Consider the following 23,744-nt stretch of genomic DNA (forward strand, 5'->3'; position numbering starts at 1 on the left):
AATTTAAAAAGGGAATCTCTTGGTACCCTTCATCATAAAGCTTTTTGGATAGTACTGAAGGCAAAGAAGAAAAAACTGAAAATGAGATTAAAAACATTTTGGAGGAGAGAGGGTGAATTTACGTGATTTTCTTTGGAATTATCTCAGTGACAATTATTTGAATGGTTATGATTCAATTGCTTTTGCTGGTAAAAAAAAAGAAGAAAAAAAAGTTTAAATGATGATACTTTTATTTATAAAAGATGAAGTGAAGTTTGCTAACATAGTGTATATTGAGGGACCCCGAATGTTTTGCAAGGTTGTAAAGTATGTTGTTTTACAACAGAGGGTGGTGAAATTACAGGGTAATTGAATGAGTTCTCTTGCTTTTTATACTATTCATGATTTAAAATACCTATCAGTTTTGAAAGCTTTCTCATTAAAAACTGGATCATCCTGCTGATTTATCATTATTTTTTTCCTTCTTACTCAAAATTAAAAATTTTCTTGATGGTTCAATTTCCTTGTGATTAAATAATTGAAGACATCTTCAGAAAACCGCACTGAATTTCTTTGTGATTAAATAATTGAGGACATCATCAGTAAACCGTGCTCATGCATACTTTCCCTGGAGATTAGATTTTCCAAATCAATGTACTCTAAGGTTTCATTTGTCAGATTTACTTTGAATTATTAAATATTGAGAGAAACAGTTGGGAACCTTACCGCCTGAAGTTACGAGATTCAATAAGGCACTGTTTCAAAGGAAAGAAACTATGAAAGAAAAGTGACCAGATTTGGTATTTTGTATGAGCTAAACATAAGACAATCAAGATTACTAGGTACTAAAATATAAAGCATATTTCCTTCTGAACGTGCTACTCCTTTATAATCTTAATTAATACTTTCCGAACGACAAAAATGTGAGAAAAAAAAAAAAAATTTGCCAAGCATGAAAATTTAAGGAAAGCCATGCTTTTAACTGAGAGTTACAGGATAAGAAAGTGAGGCAAATTCTAAAAACTAAGATTTTTGTACTTACCATTTCTGAGGAAAGGACTGGATGGACATGCGTACAGAAGAGATCCCACCAGGTTTGCAGAAATGGAGCTAAATGAGTTGTCGTTTCTGAAATACTGACTAATTGTGTTTCTGCATTAAACTGATGCAACCAAGGCTTACTTGTCCCGATGAAGTGGATGATTTTTATGTTTTGACCATACCTATTACATTCAAATAATTGTAGATTAATCAAAAAACAAACTGCACATTATCAAATGAAATCAATTGAGCAATGTTTCAGAGTGCGAAAATACTGTTGCAATTTTTAAAAGTTAAACTTAGTTCTGTTTTGGAAAATAACATTTCACGGAACAGTGAACATATGTCACGGAGAGTTTAAACTTTCCTGGAAGCTTAAACAGATTTGGAAACTTAATTAGATTACTCAAATTGAAAGAGCAAAACCAGTCTCACAGCTTGAAATGATTCAAAAATAGGCTTTGGTTGGAACCACAATTGCCGTTTTTATGGGTCATACAATATATTTGGATACAAGTAGATTAAGTTTATCACACACCAAATTGCATCAAGTTCAAACTGAGAAAAAGAGGTTTAAAGTTTTATTTCTCAATAAGACTTGATGTTAAGGACAAAGTTTATAGAATATTTTTATGCTCAAAATATTTGCCCTCGACATTGAATTTTTGAAAGAAAAAAATTTGCGACAAGTTAAATTCAAAAGTACTTCCGATGCAAACAAAATGCGATTTGTTACGCCCTTGTAAAACTTTGTCCAAATGATTTAATTCAGTCCAAAATTAAGTATACGTACTGCCAAGTTCTATACTTTAATTGCCATTAGAGTTGAAAAAAAGAATAAGTAAGTATACAAAAACTCACTGTTTCAAGGCTGGTAAGTATGAGTAAGTTGCTGTGGAACACATATTGTATACAAATGATAAGTGCTTGCTAATATCTTTAGTTGCCCAATCTTTGAAATATAAATTTAACAGTCCTTGGTCTCCACCTGAAAGAGTTAAATTAGAGAAAACGATTGAGATCATCAGAGAGAAAATAATTGAGATGAAAACTTTGATAACCATGTTTGTGGTTTTAAACAGTAAGACATAGTTTTTTTTATTCCTTGAATATCTCAGCATACTGAATTTTTGAAGGCATTCCCAAATAAAAATATAAGGGAAAAAAGTAATTCTGAAATCAACTCTGATTAAAAAACCTCATGGAAGGCTTGTCGAGGTGCCCGGATGTACAATGAGCTGAGCCATACAAATGGCGCGAAGAGTCATCTAATGCCAAACTTTCCGTTCAAATCATTATCTTTGATAATACTTCACAAACTTCGCATCAAGCTTAGATCAATGTCTTTGGACTGAGAGGCATACCAGTGCAAAATGAAATTTGAGAGAAAATTATTTCAAAAACATAATGAGTGAGTGATTTTTTTACTGATCTTTATTTATAATATCTTATCAATTTACAATTGAACACATTTAAATAACAGGGAGCTATATAAATTGTGACATGAGCCCTAACATACATGCATTTTTACGGACCTTACGGCTCATGTCAGAATGGATATGGTTCCTTTTGATTCAAATACGTCCAACTCAGTAAGTGATTTCCCTGGAACAGATCTAGCTCATTTTCTAGCTTTCTTAGATAAAGAAACTGACTCTTGCAGGACACTTCCAAGACAACAATGAATTTCTACCACAGCCAATATGCTATATTTGCGTGGGGAGATTACCTAATTATCACAAAAAGTTAAACTTGAAGCTATACTAAAGGTCCTCTTCAATAGGCCTAGTGTTTTAGTTTTCTCATATCGACGGTGAAACTACCAAACCACGTATCTCGGTTTGCGACGTCGCAGACTTCCTGTCATACTTTATTTTTTAAATGAAAAACTACTTAACGTCCAGTCTTGAAAATTTCTGTGATTTTTCCTCTTCGTGCGGAAAAAATTCTGTGAAAATTTCAAGGAATGATATTGATTTGGTCTACCTCAAAAAAATAAAATGCGAGCGTAGATTTTTAAACACCGCAAACGAGATACGTGGTTTGGTAGTTTCACCGTCGATATGCACTAAATGTAACAACAAAAACCTGCTGAGAAAAAAATTCTCTACAAACCATCAAAACTGCCGTGTATAAGGGCAAAATCAATAAGGGCGCTAAATGTATCCGCGGAGGGTTTGTACACAAATACACCAGAGTTGAAGCAGTCCGGCCATCCAGCATCGGGTGCTGCTGAAAACTCTTCTTTCTCAAATAATTCATCACAGTTTTGCAAAACCTGAAAAAAATTCAATCATCGATTAGAAAATAAAACACGACGAGCTATATCCACCCGATAGTTGCAATTTAAATTAAGTCGCACGGAAAAAAAAGGATGTTCATTTCCAATCCTTAATGTTGAAAAATTGTACAACTTTGTTAGATTTGTATTGATTTTGTATTGGGAATTCAAGGGCAGATGTGTCGTCTGTGAGAAAAGCCATAAACGTTGGCTACTTTCTACCAGCCATGGTCACTATTCATGCGATGCATGGATGCGTAATCTTTCTCTCAGAATTAACACACGTTGTGAACCTAGCTTCATCGGCTCTTAAAACTCCTTCAATATAATAGCTAGGCAATTTTGGGCACACGCGTTCTCACTGGGTCAGTGCGCAGTGTCAGTGTCTGAAGCGCAGCATATTATTCCGCCGTAAATACCTCGGAACACACATGATCTGTTTTCTTTGCAAGTGCTGACTCGCTGCACCTGCAGAAACATGGCGGCAAAAACACTACCTGTTGGCATCTGAAGTTAGCGCAGTAAGTTCAGCGATTGCAAAACGCAAATTACAATACCCCGGCCCCCAGTCCCTAGATAAAATTCCTGTCTAGCGTCCATACATTTTTCACGTGTCAAATTGGATGGGGAATAGACTGTTGTGCTAAGAAAGAACGCCGTAAGAACATTAGAGAGTTGCCAAATTTACCCGGATAAAGCATGTATTTCTGAGGAAAGTTAGGAATATTTTTCCTCAAAAGCAGGTATTTTAGATCATATTGCAACAAAATTTACTGGAAATTTTGGAAAAAAATATTGGCAGTTTTCCCGGTAAATTTGATTTTTATTAAAGGAAATGTGGCAACGTCTGAAGGTTCATACGGCGTTTTTCCCTAGCACGGCATAATAGAGAGGCCGCGGGGATCACTTGAGCAGTGATTATTCACCCTGGTCTGACAGGCTCAGATTCTAGCACTCTTAAAATACGTCAGATAACAGATAATGTCGCATTAGATATTGAGAGGAAGGAAAGAAGAAAAGAAAAAGTAAGAGGGAGAGGGAGAGGATAAGGTCCAGGAATAATAAAAATAGGGAGGAGAAAAAGATGGAGGGAAATACTAGGAAACGAGAAAAATAAACGCAAGAAGAGGAGGAGGAGGAGGAGGAAGAAGAAATTTGTCTGCCTCTTCTTCATCCCCTTCCTTTTTTACTTCCATCCTTTTCTCTTACTCCTTTCTCTTCTCATTTTCCCCCTTTCTTGGGGGGTTCGTTCGCTCCATTTTCCTTGTCTTCTTAATTTTACGTTCTTGTTTTTTACTACTACTTTCCAAAGTTCGTGTTTTGTAACCAACCCTGCAACCTAACTGCAGAGGTGTTAATGGCCATAACTGCTAAGGTAGGTACCGCTTTAAAATAAACGAGTATTACTACTGCTACTACTACATTTTATTTTTCTTTGTCTTCTGATCTTCGATTTTCTTTCATTTTCAACTTCTGCTTCTTCTATTCTTCACATGTATTTTTATTTTTCCTTTATTCATTTTTTCCTCCTCCTAGGGCCGGATTATACGGGTGGCCACATAGGCCGCGGCCCATGGCGGCAAATCTAGGAGGCGGCAAATTTTGCAATTTTTGTAAATGTAGGTATAAAAAAAAAATCGGATTTAGAAAAAAATTACAAACAAAATCTCTCATTTCCTGAGAGTATAGTAATTTCTAATTTTGTCGTATTTCGGTGATACAAGAGACAGCACTTTTAATTAATCGAGTTAAGAGAGAGAGACCAAACACGCAATTTGGCCAGGAACGGCGCGACTGAGAAAGAAATGATGACGAGGACTTGAGATGAAAAGGAGGAGCCCTCGGCGCGGCGCGGCGGTCGGCATGTAACACATATTGGCGCCTACATTCCTACAAGACTGCACGAATACTTCACGCATTGCATCAAAAACAATGCGGTCACTGCGGTCAGCGTGAAACAGATAGCGCCTACAAGAATGCATGAATACTTCACGCACTGCGCCAAACACAGTGCGGTCAGCGTGAACCGCATAGCGCCTACAAGACTGCGAGAATACTTCACGCATTGCGTCAGACACAGTGCGTTCATCAGCGGTCGTCGCGTCGGCGTGAAACTCATAGCGCCTACAAAACTATCGCAATACTTCACGCATTGCTCCAAACACGGCGGGGCGGCGGAAGTTAAAATCATTAAACCACATTTATGTTTGTTCTTACATTATTTTTACGTTCATTTCTTATGAATGGAAGACCTTGTCCACGCAGAGATAGGTTTGCGAAACTTAACGTTCGCGCAAAGTTCGGTGAATTTTTGCTAGTAGTGTTGACAGGGCTTTCCCCAAAAAATTTTCCAACACGGGTAAGCGCGTCTTATGCACCCCACCCCCGCTGGCACGTTCACTTGATGGTTTTTATTGATGTTTCAAAACGAATGAGAAGGGGGCGCCAAAATACAGGTGGCCAATGGGCGGCAAGTAGGTAAATTCAGCCCTGCCTCCTTCTCCATCTTTGTCATCCGATACTTAAAAACAAATATCCCTTAGTTGGTGCCTAATTCAACATGCATTGAACTGTTGGACGCAGAGCTTAGACACGTGAGTTCCTGATAAAGCCTTGAATACAACTATTCGTGCTCAAAGGATATCCGTGTTGCATACTTTGAATATTGAAGGCGACATTGACGCTTGCATTCCGGAGAAAAAGCCTCGGGTCGATTTGATTAGGGTTCCATTTTCATTTCAACGGATCCAAGACCACGTAAGAAGCAAACTCCGCATGTTTCCTTCTCAAAATGTCGCGCGGAAAACTTTTTAGGGGAGGAGTCTTACCTTGCAGAGAGCCCGACGCGAAAGAAGGTAGCATGTTAGGGTCGAGTTGCAATGTTTCAATTTTTCATGGAAATTAAAATCGTGGAATTTCACGGGAGATATTTTATGAAATTTCAGAAATGTATGAGAGATTGAAAAATAATTTTCGCAACTAAATGCAAAGAATTATGGTTATTTAATTTTGGTGTTCTTTAGTGCGTCTTGAATACCTTGCCCATAAGAACAAGATTCATATTTTTCACAGGTTCATGAAATATTTGACCGACTTTCCCAGACGTTCATATTTTTCATTTCAATGAAGAATTTGAACGAAAAATTGTATTGCTTCATCTGAGAGTGCCTAATGCGCTGATTTCGCAGCATTTTTTATAATCTTTTTCTGATATGGGGAATAACATAAAAATAGATTTAAAAATTGAAAAATGACGTCATCTAGGCGTCATTTAGGCACATGTATTTTAGCAGATTCTGTTATTTCGTTACATCTCCTCCGATAATTCTTCAATTTAGAAACCGGGGGTATTATCGTGCTCATCTCTTAGTAGTTTCATCTTAAACATGGAATTCGCCAAATTTTTGACACCTGCAAATTCTCCATTGTGGAACCCTGGGTCGATCCCTTGCTGCAATTCGTTCGGGCGTAGTGCGGCAACATGGCGCGGCGTGGCGTTGCGGCATGGTTTTGAACTTAAAGCTGCGGCGAAAAACACTGATGGACGAGATGATAATTCACCTAAATTGCGTATGAGTGCAGGGGCAGACGCGGTCGCGGCGTGTTTCTTGGCTAGGGACCGGGCACGGGGGCTAATATTAGACCGGGGGCCGAGACGCCCGTCGCAGGGCGGCACACCACACCATCCCGCCTCAAGCCGTCCTATCGCGCCGCAGATCCGATCCACCGTGACGCAACCAATCACTTACGCAACTTGGCAACACTGTTCTTCCTCCATTTAAATCCATTGGAAACATCGATTTTAGGTGAGGCAAGCTACCTCACCAAGAATCGATTGTTTCACATACATTTAAATGGTGGGAGAACAGTGTTGCCGACTCTCAAGAATCGCTACTGCTTTGCGCTTACCGCAGAACCTTCATCTTGTGGTAGAGGACCCTTGAACAGGAAGCACGGGCACTGGGACCATGGGGACCCATTGCCCGAAGAAAAGGAGGAAGAAAAGGACAGAAAAAAGAAGAAGAAAGAACGCTTGGTTATTAACTTTTGGTAATGAACTGCTTGTTAAATTAACTCTGGTAATTTTTCTAGACGAAATTGACTCAAACTGCATGTTAGATGCTTTAGAATTTCGAAAATTTCCAGGGGGAGGCCCCTCGGACCCCCACATGCCCCCCTCCCCCCGGTTCGTAGTGTCTGGATCTGCCTATGTCCATATTCTCACAAAAAAAAGGTCGGCAAAAAAAGGTCCGTTCAAGTTTTTACGCTCACAATCAGTACTCATGGCAATATCGTCGCTTTAAAACACCAAGAATGACGAGAATCATTGTATTGGTGTGTGCAATGGTCTCATGTTGGTCTCTTTCAATGATTCACACGGTTTGACGAGACCAATTTGGGTAGATGAGAAACACAGAAATTAAAGTGATGAATGACGTCATTAAAGGACAACTCCGCGGCTGAACTTCGTATGACTCGCTCAGTAGCGTAGTATGAGTGATCGAATATCGATATCTTCCCATTCAGGGTGTCTACTAAAACAGGCTGACCAAAAATCAGTACTTTTTCAGCACAATTCCAAGAAATTCCACACCTTCTTAACAGAAAAGTTCAGTACTTTTGCAGTACCTCCAATTGACGAAATTCGAAAAATTTCAAAAATTTGAATTTCTTGCTCAAATTATGACAAAAATGACAAGAAATGAAAAAAATTCCGGACCTTCTTGCTGAATTTCCGCACTTTTTCAGTACTTCCGGACCGCTCTTAAAAAATCAGTACTATTTCCGTGCTTTCCGGAAATTCCGGACTTGCAGACACCCTGCCCATTAGAAGCTATGGTAAAGAATCGATCATTACAGTGCTCGTTGCGAGTACCCTGTTTATCGATCCTTTCCGATAGGTTTTAATGGCAGATCAATCGATACATCGCAAAGCACGCCAAGCTACTGGACTCGCTCGTTCATCCTCTCCGCTTTTTCTTAGCCCCGCCACCCTTTAGCCTCTTGGCTAGCTCGTCTTTTTTCACAGTATTTTTATACATTCCGCAAGGATTATGGTATCTTGGCACGGTTTATGCAAAGATTTATTGGCAGTCACCATTCGACTGAGATATGATCACAATAATAAGTTAAAAGAAACGGAAAAAAGACAAATTAACACGTAAAACTGGTGATAGATTCCTACGATGAAGTTAGAACCCTAAAGTCAAAATGTTAAAATGTATACCTTGTAATAAAGTCTTACGTTGAGTGTAAAAGTTATGGCGGTGAGAAAGATAAGTCGACAATACTTTTTGTAGTGAGGCAACATTTTAGTTCAAGATGCTGAGTGAAAGGACAGCTCTCTTTATCACGACAACAAAACTGCCGCGCCAAAGAAGAACGCCGTTTGAGCTTTCAAACGTTGCCAAATTTACTTAGATAGAATCCGAATTTTCGCGGAAAACCCGTACTCTTTGGAGAATTGTATTTGCAGCCGAAGTTATAACAAATCCCAAAGAAAAAAGTCTCAACTTTTTATTAAAAAATATATTTTATCGTAGGAAACTTGGCAACATTCGATTGTTCATACGTTGTTTTATCTTAGCATGTCAGAGAGCTCCCGTTCTAAGGAAAAACATTATACGTGCATTCCGGCTTTGCAAATCTTCTTTAAAACAATAAGTATTCTCCAAAAAACTTGGAAGTTTTTTTTTGTTTTTTTTTTTGTATTGCATTTTTTCGTATAATTCATAAATCGCATGCGTAAATCAAGCGCATTAGAAAATTTCGAGACGAGAAACCCTCATATTTCTCAGTCGTGGATGTTTTATCGAGGGAAATTTGGCAAAATTTGAATGCTCATATGTTGTTTGTACTGGCATGGCACAGTAAGAGCGTCTTAGTTTATCAGCGAAAAAGTAATCAGACACATCTGACAAGATTCAGCGTCGTGTCAGAGCGTTGGGCGATGAAAAAATTACGCAGCAAATTTGAAACGTGGGAATATTGGCGACGAAATTTTGGCACGCGAATCCAAGGCGTGAGCGGAACGAAGCAGAAAATTCAAGTGACGAAAAACCCGGGAGATTGAGGGTGTCAACGGCGTGATACTGCTACAGCCAAGCGCGGGCAGGGGGTGGTTCATATTGAGGATCAACGGCATTACTGACGAAAATAATCGATGCCAGAAGGGAGAGGGAGTGATGACAAAATTGAAAAAAGTGGGGCACGCGGATAATCCATGATTATACTTAATCTTTTGCGGGCATTCAGGGTTAGATAGGTCAGGTATAAATAAGTGGTGGGGGATCTGCATCTTGGTTGCTGTACAGCTAGGGTGGAGCGTTGTTTAAAAAAGTTGTCGGATCGAAACGGGCAAGCGAAAATAGGTGCTCTATAAGGTTACAAACAAAAAAGCAAGAGTAACATTTTTTCGAATTTTGACATTTTCCGTGAGTACATTAGGCCAAAACATGGTAAATCCAAAATTCGATTTTTCGGGCAAATGAATAGTCAACTTCAGCTGAAATTGACGATTTAGCGCCGAAGGCGAAAATTTTCGCAACTATTCATTTGCCCGAAAAATCGAATTTGGGATTTACCATGTTTAGGCCTAATGTACTCACAGAAAACGTCAAAATTCGAAAAAATGTTACTCTTGCTCTTTTGTTTGTAACCTTATGGAGCACCTTTTTTCGCTTGCCCGTTTCGATCCGACAACTTTTTTAAACAACGCTCCACCCTGGCTGTACGGTCCACCGAAATACGGGGATGCTTCGGGAATGGACCACTAGACAAGGTACGAATTTAAGCATTCTGATACATGTATCTTACCCAGAATTTCATGTAGAACACGATTCTTGCATCAACAATTACTCAAATCAACCCCTAACTAAGATAAAAACGTTTTAATTTTACATTGGTTATGGGAAATTTATAAATTTCCCGGTCACAAGAAACACAACACTCTGCGTGAGTCAAATCGCGCACCACAACGGTTTTGGCAGGTTTCTCCACCGAAAATTATCCCACCATGTATTTTTCAAAGCGTAAAAAACTTGCTATATCCAAGAAAAAGCGTCAGAATTGAGATTGCCATCTTTTCATACCGCAGAGAATTTAACGGCAACGATTAGTGCGCGCAATTCGACTCACGTGCATCATTGCGTTTTCATGAGCGGGAGGTTTGAATTCACGCATCAAGAAACATTAAGTATCATGGCTAAGAGTTAATTTCAGTAATTTTCGTCGCGCGAATCATATTCTACGCGAAATTATGGTTAAGAATCATGCATCAGAATGCTTAACATCGTACTTTGTCTGGTGGTCCATTATTCGAAACGGCATTCGGATGCGTGCCTTTAAAAATTACTCGACTTTCTTCTTAAATATGATACGAAAAATAATAAGAGCAACGAATCTAATTTCAAAAAGAGCAGTGAAAGAGAGAAGGTCCATCAGTTAGTGCCTGTTTCAACAATCGACTGATTGACAAGGGGTAAACAGAGAAGCGTCCGTAAATGATAACGCCTTGAATAAGTTGAATACAACTATTCGTGCTCGATGGATGTCCGTGGTGCATCCTCCCAAAATGAAGGCGCACAGGTTTTGTCCTCAACTCTCGCATACCTCTCGCCCTGTTTTTAGTGTATTTTCCGAGGGAAATACACTATTTTTGTAGATAGGACTTACACTTACGCGTGGATTCATTGGAGGTAATGTTGGGGATTTTTCCGGAAAAATCGATAAATCGAATCGATTCGATTATCTTTGAGAATCCGATTTCATAGATTTCAACCGTGACAAAAAATCGATTTTTAAAAAAAAAGGAAATTATGAGAGCTTAAAATTCGCATTCATATATGAAAAAAAATAAAATTCGAATGAAAATTTTCGGAAATTCTGCTGAAATTTTGGTCCAACAGTCGGCTCTCGTGCCGATATAATGCATTCGGGTAACATAATATCGGAATTTACGATTTTGACGGAAAAAATCGGTTTACATGATGACTGGAACCCAATAAAATCGATGCGACTTAATCGATTTTTTCGGTTAAAAAGTAGAGTAACAAATGGACGTATTTCTATCAAACGGGCCTAAGCGCCATAGAGTGAGGAAGGTAGAGGGGGGCTTGGATTGGCGGCGGAATCGGGCGTCAGGTTCATTCCGTCCTATACTCGTAATGCTTTTCCATGGCGCTTAGGTCCGTTTGACAGAGCGCGCTATCCGGGATTCTAAATTCTTCAAAAGGAACTCAAATTGACGCTTGGTTCCGTTTGATAGATATAGTCCAAATCTCCAACAACAATTAGAAGTGGGTTTAGTGGGTACTCACGAGGGTGTCGGCATCGAGGAAGACGCATTTTTCGTACTGGACGAGTCGCCAGCAGTGGAGTTTGGTAAAGGTGATGCCGAGCTCAGGTCGTGTCAACAGCTTCAAATTGGCCACATCTTTCGAGTCGAGCACGTCGACTTCCTCAACGTGGTTGAACGCCGCTCTCAGCTGGGCTCTGCAAACACACGTCACGGTAATTAGTCGAAAATGGGAAAAGCTCCAAAGTTCCCACGGTGCGTCATGAAAGCAGTGCAGAGAGGATCTTCCCTGACCCTGAAAATATTGCACTGCTGCCATCGGGTTAGTCGACACTTACGCTGTCTCACAGGAAAGGGTTACGGTAGGCCGTTTTTGAGCCCACCTTGAAGTTCCTCAATTATGAGATATTTTGCTCATTGAGGGTCTATATTTTACGGATCGCATCATAATTTGGTTATTTTCAGTGTCTTTTCGGGTCTAATACTGGCCTACACATGGAGCTGAAGGTCGATTTTGGCGTAAAATGTGGGATTTGCGGTTGAATGCCGAAATGTCCGCGTTTTTCGCCAAAATAAGCCTTTAGTCTTCTATATGGCCCGTATTAGACCTGAGAGGAGACCGAAAATTACTTACCAAATTATGATGCATTCCGTAAAACAGTAAAATATAGGCCTTCAATGAGCAAAAAATCGTTAAATTTAGTATAGGAAAATCAGCTAGAATGGGCCCAAAATGACCCGTATCGATACCCCTCGATCGATAGAAAAGGAAAATATGAACCGAAATAAAAAAGGAAGGATAGAAAGCAGAAGAAGAGAGCAAAAAAAGAAAAAATAAAGGAAAATTTTCTTTTCCTTCGTCTTTCAGTTGACTTTTCTTCCTCTTTGTCTTCTTCTACTTCTTCTTCAATCCTCCTCTTCCCTCTTCTCTTTCTTCTTTTTTGTCCTCAGATTGCTAATGTGTCTCAATTACACCTATAAAAGTAGTACTAGACTATTGCACATACGTGTCTTTTTCACGAGACCCTACGTAGATATGATTCTATGTCTTATTTCAATCGAGATGTGGCAGCATCGAGCTTCGGGTCTGAGGACGCGAGTCAGTCAAACTGGTTAACTGGGTTAGTCTAAAAGAATGTATGGCCCTGCCGGAAAATAATCTTTATTCATATTTTTTTGCCCGCTGTTATACCAGAAGGAAGGAGTAAAAAGTTTTTCAGAATTCCCATTTATTTCCTACCAGAAAAGCGTTGATGTGCGGAATGACGCCTATCTGTAACCTCTAAATCCAGCCAGTGGCGATTCTTAAAAGTTGGCAACCAGAGGCAGATCCAGCAAATTGGCAACACCGGATTTCCTCCATTTAACCCTAGGCTAAATAATCGATTCTTGTCGGAGCACCTTGCCCCACCAAGAATCGATACATAGGTTTCAATGGAAGAAATCGGGTGCTGCCAAGTTGCTGGATCCGCCAATGTTGGTAACGCTGCTTTCCCTCCATTTAATTGTACGTAAAACAATCGATTCCTGATGAGGCAATTTTTCCGCCCAAACTCGATATTTTTAATGGATTTAAATGCAGGAAAACACTATTGCCAACTCGCAGAATCGCCACGGAATGCAGCGCGTTGCAGCTCATAACCAAAACCCACGTGGATGCGCGATGAAGTGGCGCCAATATTTCACGCGTCACCCCTCCCCGGACGCCCGACCTAAAATTTAATCACCAGACAACACAGATCTAGATTTAGACGCGCGAAATTTCACCCGCTTCAACTCTGTCCACGTCATCGGGAACGCCCGCACGTAACTTTCGACTGTCAAAGAATCACTTTTCCACATTTTCATTCATTTTCTCGTGAGGTGAACGCGCGAAGGCCCGCCCGCAAACTGGTCGATTCAATAAATCGATTTAACTAATGGCTATCGAATGATTTTGATTGAACCGATAAACAGAGTTGTGAACTTATTGGTATCGTCCATTTGGATTTCGCCTTCAATTTGGCCGCGCAGGCAACAAGCACGCCGGGGAGCTCGAACCATAAGCTTTCACTAGACAGGGTTGTAAGCTTTTCATTTCTCTGGCAGCTTACATTAGTCAGTGGCGTGGCGTGCTTTGCGATGGATCGATTTGTTTGTCATTTAAACCTATGGAAAAAGATTGATACACAGGGTGTTCGTAACGAACACCTTAAAGGAGATCTGAGGTTCTATTTCTACAATCCTCAATGCTAAGAACAAATAACGACTGTTTGCATGTTCAAAATCTTTTTCTGAACTTCGAATTTTTCACAGGTGAAAATGAGTGACTACTTGAATTCAAAACTACTTTTGACACATTTCGTTTTTCCAAAATGCGGCTTGTTCGTCTCTGTTAAACTCGGTCGATTTTAAACGTCTTTTTGAATCATACTGGGGAAAAGTCTCTTGGATCTAGAGTCCAGACTCCTAAAAAATTTGACAAAAAGTAATACTACCTACTCAATCGAATTTTTACTTTAATCGAGAGCCAAGCCTTTTAATTTAGGCGGATATTCTTTTATTTTGATTCAAGCAAAAATTCGATTGAATCAATAGGGGTTTTCCATATCAAATTTTTTAAGAGTCTAAGACTCTGGATTCAAGAGGCTTTTTTTCTCTGCTAAAAATGTTGCATGCGGCCGAATTCCATGAAGTTGGTTTCTATGAAAAAAATGACATGGAAAAATGGAACAGGAAATATTTTCAAGTCACTGTTTCATGGAAATCAGCCTCATGGAAAATTTTCAGCAGGGTATGGTTGATGAAAAAAGCCGCCCCGAAGGATTACTTAAGGAAATCATTTTCGGAATCGTGAAAAATAAAATAAATGAACCAATTTCCAGTGTATAATGCACAGAACGTCAGTTATTTTTTCGGTTTTCATAAACCTGAGGTGGGTGAGCCAAACAAAAATGGATCTTCCAGAGTCCATACTCTCGCTACAAAGGTACTCCTGCCTTACAGAGGATGCAAAGGACAAAAGACAAACTTACTTCATGGCCTGGGAGACACCAGGCGTGACTAGGATGGCGAGTTCATGTTTGGTGCCAACTCTCTTCAGGGAGGCAGCTAGAACTAGGGCGCCCAGTGCGTACGAATCGTTTGTTGTTAGAGTCACCCACGCGCTCGCTGAAACGAGAAAAAGACACAAATCACGTCATCATTTCAGTCGAAATAACACGGCATTATTAATAATGTCAAAATAAAATCGAGGTGGACGGGGAGCGGTATGTAGGAGACATGGGCGTTGCGTAAGATTGCTTTCGTTCCGGATGAGAGCGAATTGACCCCAAGAATTTTCTCGAATTCTTTGAAGTGATGTTTATAAAAATGACTATTCTGTTTGATTTTAAATTTTTCACGGGTTAATTATTTATTTGCGAGTGCAGTGATGTGAGTATAAATACAATACTGCAATTACAAAGTTTCAGCCTTAATTTTAGAAAGAAAAATAAAAAAAGCACAAGCCTGAAATTAACGCAGTAATGAGCCTCCGTAATGAATCAAAATCTCAACATGGACAGAGTCCAAAATTCTGCCGGTGGAGAGGGGTGTAATAGACGCGTTTACTCGTGTTGGGTACATTTTTCGTGAAAGCCCTGTCAACACTAACAAGAGTTCACGGAACTTTGCGCGAAAGTTCAGTTCCGTAAACCCATCCCTGTTTGGACAAGGCTTTCCATTTATGACAAACGAACGAAAAAATTATAAGAACAAACATAAATGTGGTTAATAATTTTAACCTCCGCCACCGCGCCGCGCTGAGACCGCACTACGTTGGGGGCAATGCTTGAAGTATTCATGCAGTCTTGAAGGCACTGTGCGTTTCAAGCGGACTGCTGCTGACCGCCGCGGTGTGTTGGACGCAATGCGTGAAGTATTCACGCGGTCTTGTAGGCGCTATGCGTTTCATGTCGACCGCCGCGCCGCGCCGAGGGCTTCTCCTTTTCATTTCAGTCCTCGTCATCATTGATCTCTGCGCCGCTCCGCCCCAGGTCAAAATACGAGTTTGGTTTCTCTCTAAACTCGACTAATTAAAGGTGCTGTCTATTGTATCACCGAAAGACGACAAAATCAGAAATTACCATACTATTTCTCTCAAAAAATGAGAGATTTTGTCGCCTTTTCTCATTGTAATTTATTTTCTAAATCCGATTTATTTCTCTTTTTTTTTATACCTACATTAAAAAAGATTGCAAAATTTGGGGGTTAGACTCATTTAGACTCAATGGGTCTACTGCGCTTAAGAGATGCAGTCAAGCGCATAGACTTTCTTTACGCAAAAGTCCGAGACCCAAAAGGGCGTTACTGATCTACTCGGTAACACGGGAGCATATTCTCATTCGACTCGGGTAAGTTACGTAAAGTTCTCAGAGGTTTTTTTTTGCGATAGTTCGGCAGCGATGGACTGGAGTGTCACGTTGCGGTGCGGACTGCAGAACGGAGTCAAGATACAAGGACTTAACTTTTAAGGAACACGCCCGATACAACATCACCGATCAACCGATCGTAGATGACATTCAATGACCCGTAACTGTCACACGATTACGAGCGAAAACAAGACCTATCCACAACTATGCTGCCGTGCTAAGGAAGAACGCCGTATGAACATTCGAGAGTTGCCAAATTTCCTTCGATAAAATGTTCATTATTGTGGAAAGTTACGATAATTTTTCCTTTAAATTTTCAGAATCTTTGGGTAAAATTGTGAACTAAATTCTCCGAAAAATTGGGAGGAAAATGTTCATGAATTTACCAGGAAATTCGCGTTTTATGAAAGGAAATTTGGCAACTCCTGAAGGTTCATACGGCGTTCTTCCTTAGCACGACAGTATGGGAGGTATAATGCCGTGCTGAGTATAAACGCCGTAAGAGCATTCGAATATTGCCAAATTTCCTCTCAAAAATATTTGTTTTTGAAGAATGTTACGAATGTTTTTCCTTGAAATTTTCAGACTCTTCAGATCAAATTACGAACAAAATTCACTATCAAGTCAGAAGTATTCACAAATTCTCCAGCAAATTCGTGATTTATCGAAGGAAATTTGGCAACGCCAAATGGCTAATACGACGTTCTTCCACAGCGCGGCTGAATACTGCCCTACACTCCACGACCTTCAGATTCGTTTCATTTTTTTGAATGGTCTTGAAGAAAAATAATTTCATTGTTGGTGAAAAACTCCTGCCTTATCGTAAGTTTTTCACGCGTAAAAGGAAGGATTCCCATTAAGACTTTTTTCGTCCAAAAGTTGGTCGATTTCAACTGCTTAACATACAGTACAGTTTCTAGGAGTCAAAATTGACAGGAAGAAGCCCAATTTGGAACACTTAAATACAACCATTATCTTGCTATGTAGGTAAGTTCTGAAATGAAATGGGCCAGAGTCTTAAAGTAAAGGACGTCTTGTCACATACAAACTTTAGGCGCTTTTAATTTTTACCAATTTTGTAACTAGAGAGAAGTTATGAAAAGTGTGATCCTTCTTTGCACATTTTCTACCCAACATGAAGTTATGCCCACAAGGAGGTTCTAAGTCTCCTGGTCATTAAATGTGAGTTTTTTCAGAGGAAATTTACTCTATAACATAAGAGACAACGGTGAATTTTACCATGGTGCACTTGCTGAGTAGATCACGCAAAAATTAGTACCGAAAATACGGTTGCATCAGGGAGTTTCATCACGAATTAAAAATAAGTTAATGACGAGTCGCACATTTTGGCAGGTTACGGAGCTGTAAGTTTAACGTTCTGTAAGGTCATCGAGAAAAGTTGTGTCACGGGAAGTCATTAAAACTGCCACGCTAAAAAAAAGAACACAGTATGACAACTCGAATGTCGCCAAATTTCTCCTAATAGACACTTATTTTTGCGAGAAATTACACTTATTTTGCCTAAATATATTCGGATGTTTAAAATCAAATTGCAAACGAGGAGCTAGGAGGACAAGGCGCGTGATGCAGTTTTTGCTATTTCGAGGAATACATGTTTGCAGTTTTGAAATTGCATGGCTCTCTACAGCGGAAAGAAAGTTCAAATTGACTTTTTGATACTTGTAATTTAGAATTTTGGAGCGAATTTTTCTCAGAATATGCATTAAGACTAATTTTACTTGAAATCAATGATACCTCAATGTTTTCAAAAACCACACTTGTGCGCCTTTTCTCCCAAGCCGCTTAAATGAGATTTTCTGATTTGTAAGGAAGACTATCACAACTTCCCCAGAAAATCTGTTTTTGGTTAGAAACAATTTTCTAGAATTCGAATCGCCTGTAATTGTGCGCAAAAGATAATACGATAACCGCCAAATAAAAGGTAAAAAGTGACGCTGCTTACGTAAATTAACTCCTTTCCTTTTGCTGAAGTGCAAAAAACACCTATAAGTCCCAGTGTCATTCATCGTTGTTCGGAGATTCTTCATTGGGCATAAGCTTTTAAAGGGCGGTTATTGAGCACTTTGGTCGAATCAAAGGAAATCCATCACAACCTGCCTATTCGGGGGGGGGGGGGGGGTCTATAAGAAATCGATTAACCCTTTGTTGCACGGTGGTATACATGTCATACCACTTCGGTTTTTAATTTTTACAGCGCTGCCAATGTGATGAGCGGACTCAACTACTGAATCATTGGGTCCAATATACCTCTGGTTATCATTGCTAAATGGTATGACCATTCATTTTTACAAAATGACATGGCTACAGCGTATTGTATGTCATGAAAACCCGGTATTTTAGGTTATGTCGGATCCGCATTGTTTTTCTTCGAGTCGTGTGTGAAAAATAGGTGTTATTTTTTAGATAAATGTGATTCTCTAATCTAACTAGCCGTAATTTACTAGGTGCATTGCAGTTTTTACTTGATTTTTCATTTTGGTCGATTTTCTGAGCTGAAATAAAGTGGTATGACAGTTATACCACCGCACACACAGCATTTTGTAGATAACTCAATTTTTTGTGCATTCTCGAGGAAATCTTTCTCCCCGTTTCAAGTTTTGATCCCAATGTCACTCGAGAACCGACATTTCCTTGTCCTAAGCGTATTTCTCGGGTGAAGGGTGAAGCTACTACCTCTCAAATTCAGTCGCCATCTTGGATTTGGGGCACCCTCTTTGACCGGGATTTTTTTATGACTGCATGCTTGAAATGTGCGACTAAAGTGATATAAGAATTGAAATCTAACTTGTCTAATCACAAAAAATCCAAAAAATGCTCCCTCCTACCTTTCAAAATTGGCAGCCATCTTGGATTTAGGGTACCCCCTTTGTAAAGGAGGCCTTTATGACTTCATATATGAAATTCACAACAAAAATCTTATCAGAATTGATATCTGATATTGATATCAGATGCCTGATCACGTAAGAATTTAAAAAATACACCCTCCTGCCTTTCAAATTTGACCGCCATCTTGGCTTTTGGGACACCCTCTTTGACCGGGGGGGGGGGGGGTTTGGTTGGTGGGGGTGTTATGACTTTATATATAATGTGGGTGACCAAAGTGACATTGGAATTGATACCTAACTTGCCTAATCACTTATAATTTCAAAAAATGCACCCTCCTGCCTTTTAGATTTGGCCGCCATCTTGGATTTAGGGTACCCCCTTCGACCAGGAGGCATTTATGACTACATATAAAATTTACGAAAAAAGGTACATCAGAATTGATATTTCAGGTGTCTGATCAAGTAAAAATTTAAAAAATACACCTTGCTGTCTTTCAAATTCGGCCGCCATCTTGGATTTGGGGCACTGTTGTGGATTGGAGGGCTTTTATGACTTCACATTTGAAATCGACGACCAAATTTACATCAGAATTGATACCTCACTTGCCCAATAACGTAAAATTTTTAAAAAAAATGCACCCTTCTGCCTTTCAAATTTAGTCGCCATCTTTGATTTGGGGCTTTTTCGTTGACCGGGGGGCTATTATGACTTCTTATATGAAATTCTGAATCCTTATATGGAATTTTGGACCAAAATTTCATAAGAATTGATATCTCACTTGCCTAATCACGTAAAAATTTACAAAATGCACCCTCCTGCCTTTCAAAGTCAGATATATTGAATTCGGGGCAGTATCTTTGACTGTGGAGGGGGGGGGGTGGCTGTTCTGACTTCATACATTAAATCTACTACCAAAATGACCCAGAAAATACACACATGCCACTCTTTATTGACCACAAATATTCTTTAGTTTTTTCCTGCCCCCCCCCTCCCACAAAAAAATAAGTTTCCCCTGGAACTTCAAATATACACCCCTTTTTCTTTTTCTTCTTTTCCCCCATTCCTTCCACCCTAATTCTGTGTAGTCACAAAGTTTTTGGATTTTGACCTTTTTCATATTCATTTAAAAAAAATTTTGCTTATGTTTGAAATTTCAATTTTGATTTTTTTTTATTTATATTTATTTTCATCTTGACTGCCGTTCTCCACTCGCTGGAACCCCCCCCCCCCTCCTAAACCTGACCCAAAAATGATATATGTGATAATCGATATTACTAAAATTAGAAAGTTGAAATCATACATACATACAAATGTACTCTATGGACTAAAATCCAATGTGGTCAGCAAAGTGGTATGACAGTTATACCACCGCACAATGACAAACCTGGAACGTCAGTGTGCGGTGGTATGACAGTTCTACCACTTTTCCTACCCCTACAGAATTTTTCAGAAGGGATGAAAAAAAATTTTGAAGCGTTTTTTGTGCTTATCTTTATCATTAAATTTGAACCATAACATTTTTTTTAAAAAAATGAAATTTTTTTTTTCCGTGCAACAAGGTTAAGTAGTATCAGCGTCTTTTTGGAGGTGACCTTTTTTTGATCTTATATTCTGCCTAATTCTAGCTTTTGTCTGAAGTGATACAAATTCTAAAGCATAGTAATAAAATTCAGGGATTTAAAAGCAGCTCATAAAAATAACACAGCAATCCAACTCCTTGTGAAATACGAGGTAGAATCAAAGCCAACGAAATTGGTACCTCGGAAAAAGCTTGGCATCAGATCGCTGATGGAAAACTATATTTAACGACAGATTTTTACAAACTTCACGAACTGCAAATTACTTTTATCCTCTATCTATCGGCGTGTGTGGTACCAAAACCGCAACGATTTTCACGATAGCACAAATCAATCAACTTTTCCCGATCACACATTGTAGTGACGAATCGCGACGCCCCATAAAGAAATACATTAAAATATCGGGGTAATTTCTCGGAAAATGCACAACAAATTCACGAACAACTCAAACACTTAACAGTCGAAAGACGAAGAGTCTCCGTATGACAAGACATTAACTCCCGAAGACGCTCGCACAACGCACTTATTCCAGATCGAACTAAAAAACTACAGATTCACGAGCTTTTCCCACGAGGAGCTTTCCAAAAGATGGCAACGTTATCAAATGCGTCAACACGACTAACACGAAGCCGCAGAATCTTTGCCGAGTGGTTCGAAAAAATATTTAAAAAATACTTCCTCTACCCTAGGGGAGCGAGAAAGTAAAAATGAGGGAACTCGAGAAGACATCGCAACATTCTGCATCGCTGCGAAGGGGGGGGGGGGGGGGTTAAGAACCCCGGAAAAGGACCCGCAACTTTCACGAGAAACCCTATCCGATCCTGGTTCCAAAGACTGCACCTCTCGCACTAGATTCGCCGGGCATTTACACGTGTTATGCATCCTCGACAGCGTGTAATTACTGCATTTACCAAACAGGTTGCTGTGGGCTGATTATTGAACTTTATAGACAAAGCGATAGACAAAGGAGATGTAGGGAACATTAAGCTTTCCTATTGGTTGCGGTGATTTTTATAGCTAGTAAGTTACTGTATTCGCTCCCTATCTTCGTATGGGGAGTTTGACTTTATATAGAGGTGGACTCTCAGGATAGCGTGGGATATCCCCTCCATTACGCCCTTAACTTTGAGAGCTTTGTTTAGTTTTGGAGTTTGTTTCAGAGAAGACCAGAGGCACCATCGTGTTTCTCGCGAAATTTTACAGAGATATCAATACTTAATTGCAAATTCCAGACACATCGATCGTGAAACATCCATACCACGTATCTAGTTTGTGGTGTTTGAAAATCTCTGCTCCCATTTTATTTTTGTGAAAGAGAACAAACCAATCTCATTCCTTCAAGTTTTCACAAATTTTTATTCACACAGAGAAGAAAAATCACGGAAGTTTTCAATAATTGACGTTGAATAGTTTTCCCACTAAAAAATAAAGTATAACCGGAAGTCTGCGACGTTGCAAACCGAGATAGGTGGGCCGGTAGTTTCACCGTCGACACGCAAAAGCTTCATTAGAAGTAGGTCCTCCAGCGGGCTGATTGTTGAAATTGATAGACAAAGCTATGGATAAAGAAGACAAAAGGAATAGGGAGAGATCTCACCGGTTGGATGGTTGCAATAGACAAAGGAGGTAGATACTAAAATAACTAATGGCAACCCACGAGAGACCCTACAGTCAGTCCATCATTTTCTCTCTTAGTCTGTGAGAAGCAACCATTTCAACCGATAGGATCGGTCCATACTCCCTATGTCTTCTTTGTCTATAGCTTTGTCTATAAATTTCAACAATCAGCCCGCTGTGGCCACACTCTGTCAGGGTGTCTACTACAACAGACTGGCCAAAAATCAGTACTTTTACAGTACTTTTTCAGTACATTCCCAAGAAATTCAGTACCTCTTCAACAGAAAAATTCAATAATTTTTCAGTACCTCCAATCGACGAAATTCGGCAAATTTAAAAAAAATTTGAATTTCCCGCTCAAATTGCGACAAAAATGACCAAAAAAATGAAAAAATTCCGTACCTTCTTGCGGAATTCCGCAATTTTTCGGTACTTCCGGACCGCCCTTAAAAAATCAGTATTATTTCCGTAATTTCCGGACTTGTAGACACCCTGTCCATAAAAGTACTCTACCTAAAAAGATACTTCAATATCACGGAGACATTGACGTATGATTTCCCGTTCGAGACGGAACAGAATCTATAAAAAACCGTTTGTTTTCAGGTTGAGATGGCACGGGCAGAGGTGAGCCTCGTATCTTGACCTTTCGGTGTCCACGTCCGCCGATTACGCGCGCCTTATCGCTCCGGAGCGAAAAGAACCTTTAGATAAAAATAAAGCTGATCGGAATTCAAGCCGGCTGTGGGTCTCGTTGCAGCGCATCAATGGGGAGTCATACCGACGTTGTCATAACTCCCGCGAGGGGGTTCGCGCCCGACTCGGCTTTCGGGTCTACCGCGACTCCAGACGAGGCGGTTAGCGACCGCGCCTCTTGCGGCTGAACTTTGGTGCTCGCTCCAGTTTTTCGGTGTCCGGGGTTTTAGATCATGGACGCGACGGCCGGCTGCGGACGCTGAAATCTGTGGAAACGAGGCTGAAAAAGATGACACGCTTTCCCGCGCCTTTGCGATGTGAATTTTGCAGCTCGTCGTGGGTGATGCCTTTAGCTTCACCTGTGCTGCCCTGCTGCAAGAGCACGGAGGGCGAATTTTGTCGGGAAGACGATCATAATTTACAATTGAATAAACCTCGGATAAAGAACTGAATGAGATAGACGCACGAGTCGTATAGACGAAAAATGACCATAATTTACAATTAAATGAACTGAGTTAAGCAGAAAGGAACCAACCCACATATTGGAAAAAATTGAGTTACGAGTGGTTTTAAACTCAAACACTGCTCTACTATCTATCGCCAAAAAGTCGAAGTTTTTGTTGGAGCAAATTTTGCAGGCATTGAACTTGAAGTTTATCTTTTACATTGAGTCTTATGCAGGAGCCAAACTTTAAACCTCTTTTTCTCGGTTCGATCCCGATGTGGCTTGGTTCCTTTCCGTTTAACTCCGTCCAAATAAACCTAGGATAACGAACTGATTGCCGCAGACGCACGGGTCGTATAGACAATGATTTGGAGATGGAGGCAACGTATGCTCTACATTTCAGACAACTGAAAATCTCAATACAGAGCGCATCCAAGCACAATTTCCCCTCAAAGAAATACGCTGTTTGGTGCAACACTAGTCACCAACATTACTCAAGACTAGTGGTGTCAACACTAGTCACCAGTTATGTATTGCACCGAACAGCGTATCTCTTCGAGGGATAAATATGTGTGCC

At 39.9% G+C, this 23,744-nt stretch overlaps 1 protein-coding gene across 6 annotated transcripts in view; it reads right to left on the reverse strand.

Moving 5' to 3' along the window:
• Positions 1–23,744, reverse strand: part of Gyg (glycogenin 1) — a 40,739-nt gene that overhangs the window by 6,678 nt on the left and 10,317 nt on the right. For all 6 annotated transcript variants that reach the window (XM_019062244.2, XM_019062207.2, XM_019062234.2 and 3 more), the window contains exons 2-6: positions 14,612–14,747; positions 11,620–11,794; positions 3,136–3,298; positions 1,882–2,008; positions 1,022–1,202 (exon numbers count right to left, since the gene is read on the reverse strand). In XM_019062244.2, coding sequence (XP_018917789.1) covers positions 1,022–1,202; positions 1,882–2,008; positions 3,136–3,298; positions 11,620–11,794; positions 14,612–14,747 — 782 coding nt within the window. The remainder of the gene's footprint in view (positions 1–1,021; positions 1,203–1,881; positions 2,009–3,135; positions 3,299–11,619; positions 11,795–14,611; positions 14,748–23,744) is intronic.

The sequence above is a fragment of the Bemisia tabaci genome, chromosome 4 (assembly GCF_918797505.1).
Source record: "Bemisia tabaci chromosome 4, PGI_BMITA_v3".
Lineage (NCBI taxonomy): Eukaryota > Metazoa > Arthropoda > Insecta > Hemiptera > Aleyrodidae > Bemisia > Bemisia tabaci.